Genomic DNA, 4,532 nt, shown 5'->3' on the forward strand with positions numbered 1-4,532 from the left:
AAAAGATTATTTAAGAGGATATTTAGAAAAATTATTTAAAAATTTTTTTTTTTCCTTAAATATAAATTACAAAAAAATTAATACTCAATAAATTAAAAATATTAATAATATATAATAATAATAATAATAATAATAATAAATTAATTCGTTAAATTTTTAAAAATAATTTTTTTTCATATTTCTTTTATACTTTTTTCATATAATATTCTTAAAACAAAAAATTATTTTATTTAATAATAGAATTTAATAAATAAAATAATAATTTATAAAAAAAAACTTTTAATAATAAAAAAATCAGCAATATTAAATATAATTATAAATTAAAAAAAAAAATTATAAAAAATTAAAAATATATTGAAAATTTTTTAATATACTATATATTTTTTTTAAAAAAAAATTATAATTTATTAAAAAAAAAAATACATAATCATAAATTTTTATTAAAAATAAAATAGATATTAAAAAAAATAAAAATAATAAATACTTAATATAATTAAGTTATATAAAATAATAAAATAATTAATATTTTATTCAATTATAAAAAATATATATATATTTTTATATTTATTAATTATTTTTATTTAGGAAAATATATAAAAGATTATTTAATTTTAAAATTTTTTTTTTATATAAAAAACTAATAATTTTTTTTCAGATTTAAATAAAAATATTTTTTTTTCGTAGATTGATATAGTTTTCCTTTTTTTTTATATCATTTTTAAAAAAATATAAAAATCTTAGTTATGATATATTAATTATCTTGGTAAGTATGCTTTTCTCATATTATATTAATTAGTCGTTATAAAACTCATGAAAAAGAACAGGATAGCATTTGGATTTTATAACTATTTTACAATAAAATTCGTATTTTATTCATACACATAATTTTTAATATATTTCATAATATTCAATTTTTATAAATTAGAAATAATCAAAAATTATATTTATATAGGGTTAGAAAGAAAGAAAAAAAGCCATTATTCATTTTTTTAAGTTGATTTTTAAATAAAGAATTAAATATAATATAAAAAATCTCACATCAAAAAATATTTATTTCTTTTTTTTCTAAAAATATATATTTATTTATTTTTTAATAAAATTAATATTACTTCATTTAAGCTCTTTCTTATATTAAATTTCTCTATTACTCATTAAATTTTTTATAATTGTATATATTATTTTGAATTTGATTAATTACTATTATAATGTAATTAAAGCTGTGTATTCATTTTATTTTATTTATTTATTTAATATTTTTATTTTAGAATTTTTTAAAATGTTTAGTTGTCCATCTTTTTAAGATATTTTATTTTAAATTGTATAATTTCATACTAAATTATATTAGGAAACAAAGAAAAAACTGTAAATTAATTAATGAGAATGTATTATTATTTAAAAATATATATATATATAGCAAAGGAAATTATATAATGAGTAGATAGTTGTTAGAATATATATTCTAATTTATCAAAAATTAGATAATTAAAAAAGCTTTAATACAAAAAATATTTTTTTTAATTATTAAGCTAATTTTTATAATATTTTTTTTTAAATACTGTAAATATTTATATTAAATTCATATATATGTAAAAAAATATATAAATATCTATGCATTTTATTATTATTTGAAGAATTAAAAATTTGTATTATAATAAAATTTCGAAAATATAATTAATGAATCAATTAAAACTAAGTAATTTAAAAAATAAGTTTTTGTATATTATTCTTAAAATATATTAAAAAAGTAATATATCATATTAAATTAGTAAATTAATAAAATAGTTTAAAAAAAAAATAGACTTAAATAAATAAAAAATGTACTATCAAAATCTAAAAATAAAAAATTTCTATAAATTCTTTTATAATTTTAACATTTAATAAATTCATATTTTTTTTAAAAAAAAAAAAAAAACTACAATTGTTATTCTATTAATGTAAATATTTAAAGTTTTATAAGAATATTTTAAAAATTATAAATTATGTAAATAATTAATTATAATAAGCTTTAATTTTTAATTCAAATTATAATAATATATAATATTTTAATTATTTATTAGATAATGAACAAAAACTGTTTTTACAAATATTTGTTTTCTTTAATAAATATTACAAGAAAATAATTTCAAAATAATAATTATAATAATAATAATAATAAATAATAATAATAATAATAATAATAATAATTTAAATTATTATAATTATATTAATTGTATTTAATATAATAATTTTTATAATTTTTAATGATAAATATTTTTTAAATTCGATTCGTTTGAAATAAATTCAAAATATTCTATTAAATATATCAAAACATATTATAACTTTTATTTATAATATTAATTTTTATTTTAAATAATTATTAATTTTTATAGAAATTTATATATACTAATTAAAAATTAACATTATAATTAATATTTTAATTAATATAAATAAATTTAAAATTTTACAAAAAATTCATAAAAAAAATATTAATTTATCTAAAAATATTATTTATTTCAATTTTTAAAAATATTTTAATTTATAATATAAAAAATAATAAAATATTTATTTTTATGTAAAAAGAAATTAATATAAATTAGTAAATTTAAATTATTTATTAATTTATTAAAAATTTAATAATACTTATATGTAAATATAATTAAAAATAATTAATATAATATTCAAAAAAAATATAACAAATAATAAAAAAATACCTTAATAACTATTTTATTATTAATAATCGCCTTAAGCTTTAAATAAAATCTATTAAAATTAGATTATCATAAGCATTAATTTTATTCTTCATAATAATAATGCTTACTATCACATTTTGTACATATATTATTATCTGTACATTCTAGACAATATTTAATAGTAGTGCAGGTTTTTCGACATATTGTATATATATAATCTTATTCATTATTTATTATAGTTATTTAATGATAATCATCTTTACATTAAGTACACATTCCTGTATGAATACAACCGACACATCCTTCATCGCATTGTACTTTTGCAATATCTATATTTAATTCCATACATTATTTTTTATAACCACAAAATTAATAGCCAGAATTACATAGAATGCATTTATTTTTATTACATCTAGAACATTTTTCGAATAAACTTGAACAACTTTTACAATCCTTCCTTGGATTAGCACCATATTCATATATTTGAGTATCATAAAAATCTTCTTCACATTCTTAACATCTTCCATCATTAGAACATTTAGTACATCCTTCAGGACAGCTATTTTCAGTATTTAAAACTCTACTAGCGATTTCTACGCATTATTTACTTTCTTAATCTATTTAATATCTATCTTAACATTATAAGCATTACCCAGATTAATCACATTATATACATTAATTACTGCACTCATTTTAAGTTTTTAAAAAATTGGTCAAAGCACCAAAGATTAAGATATTTATAAGAAATAGTTTTAAAAACATTATATTATTTAATATATATTTTTATTAATAATTTAAATATTTTTTAATTAATAAATTATATATGTATATATATATTTATAAATTTATTTATATGTAATATTTAATTTTAATCTTTTATTCTATAATATAATTATTTAAAATAGATACATTATTTTCTTAATGAAATAAATAATTTTATTTTTTGTATTTATTTATTTATTTATTTTTGACTCTTTGTTTCATAAATTAATAATTATGGAAAAAGTAAAAAAATATTTTAGTTTAAATATATTAATATTTATATTTTTATTCCCTTTTTATAAAGATAATTTAAATTAACTAATTTTATTAATATAAATTAAATATAAAATATAAATTTATATTTATATTTATTAATAAAATAAATTAAAAATTTTCTATAAATTAATTAATATATTTTATTTTAATTTATAATTTCATGATTTTAAAAAAGATAAATAAAAAAAATTATTATAAAATGTTTAATTTATAAAAATTATATCTAATATATAGAAAAATATTATAAATATTATACAAATTTCTATAAAATCTAATATAAAAAAATATCTTTTAAAAAAATATTATATAAAATTTTATTTTTTATAAATTATTATAATTTTTTTTTATATTATATACTTTTTAATATATTAAAATAAAATAATATTTTTATATTTATATGATTATTATTATAAATTTGTATTTATTTCAAATAATTTTTATATATTTATTTTTAGTCATAATAATATTAAATAAATTTATTTATTTACCAATATTCTTTTTTTTTTTTTTAATAAATTTTCTATTTTATTTATGTAAATATATTATTATTATTATTAATATGACTTTACTAATTTTTCAAAATATACATAATTAAATTTGTAAAAAATAATAAATATTATAATAATAATAATATTAGTTATTACCCGTAAATAAAAAAAAAAACACACACACAATCATAACATAATTATTTTATTTATGAAATATTTAATATAAATTTTAAATTATTTATAATATTTATAATAGTCTAATAATATTTTTTAGTTTTTTTAAAAATATAATACAATATATAATATATATATATATATATATATATATATATATATA

The 4,532-nt window shown here is 10.7% G+C and overlaps 1 protein-coding gene across 1 annotated transcript, besides 16 other annotated features; it reads left to right on the forward strand. All coding sequences in view use genetic code 6, as the record gives it.

Annotated features, from left to right (window-relative positions):
- The first annotated feature begins 86 nt into the window (after positions 1-86).
- Positions 87-138: a microsatellite.
- Positions 98-139: a microsatellite.
- Positions 140-1,042: 903 nt separating this feature from the next.
- Positions 1,043-1,091: a microsatellite.
- Positions 1,047-1,116: a microsatellite.
- An 875-nt stretch (positions 1,117-1,991) lies between these two features.
- Positions 1,992-2,048: a microsatellite.
- A 9-nt stretch (positions 2,049-2,057) lies between these two features.
- On the forward strand, positions 2,058-2,209 carry IMG5_151200 (hypothetical protein; the record flags this gene model as incomplete). Its single annotated transcript, XM_004030861.1, has 1 exon — positions 2,058-2,209. A coding segment is annotated over one exon (152 nt), but the record flags the coding sequence as incomplete, so codon positions are not given.
- Positions 2,127-2,184: a microsatellite.
- Positions 2,128-2,227: a microsatellite.
- Positions 2,213-2,261: a microsatellite.
- A 58-nt stretch (positions 2,262-2,319) lies between these two features.
- Positions 2,320-2,367: a microsatellite.
- Positions 2,328-2,373: a microsatellite.
- A 1,064-nt stretch (positions 2,374-3,437) lies between these two features.
- Positions 3,438-3,494: a microsatellite.
- Positions 3,495-3,737: 243 nt separating this feature from the next.
- Positions 3,738-3,821: a microsatellite.
- Positions 3,822-3,976: 155 nt separating this feature from the next.
- Positions 3,977-4,019: a microsatellite.
- Positions 4,020-4,024: 5 nt separating this feature from the next.
- Positions 4,025-4,069: a microsatellite.
- Positions 4,070-4,480: 411 nt separating this feature from the next.
- Positions 4,481-4,532: a microsatellite.
- Positions 4,491-4,532: a microsatellite.

This window comes from Ichthyophthirius multifiliis (genome assembly GCF_000220395.1).
Source record: "Ichthyophthirius multifiliis unplaced genomic scaffold scaff_1120509251160, whole genome shotgun sequence".
Lineage (NCBI taxonomy): Eukaryota > Ciliophora > Oligohymenophorea > Hymenostomatida > Ichthyophthirius > Ichthyophthirius multifiliis.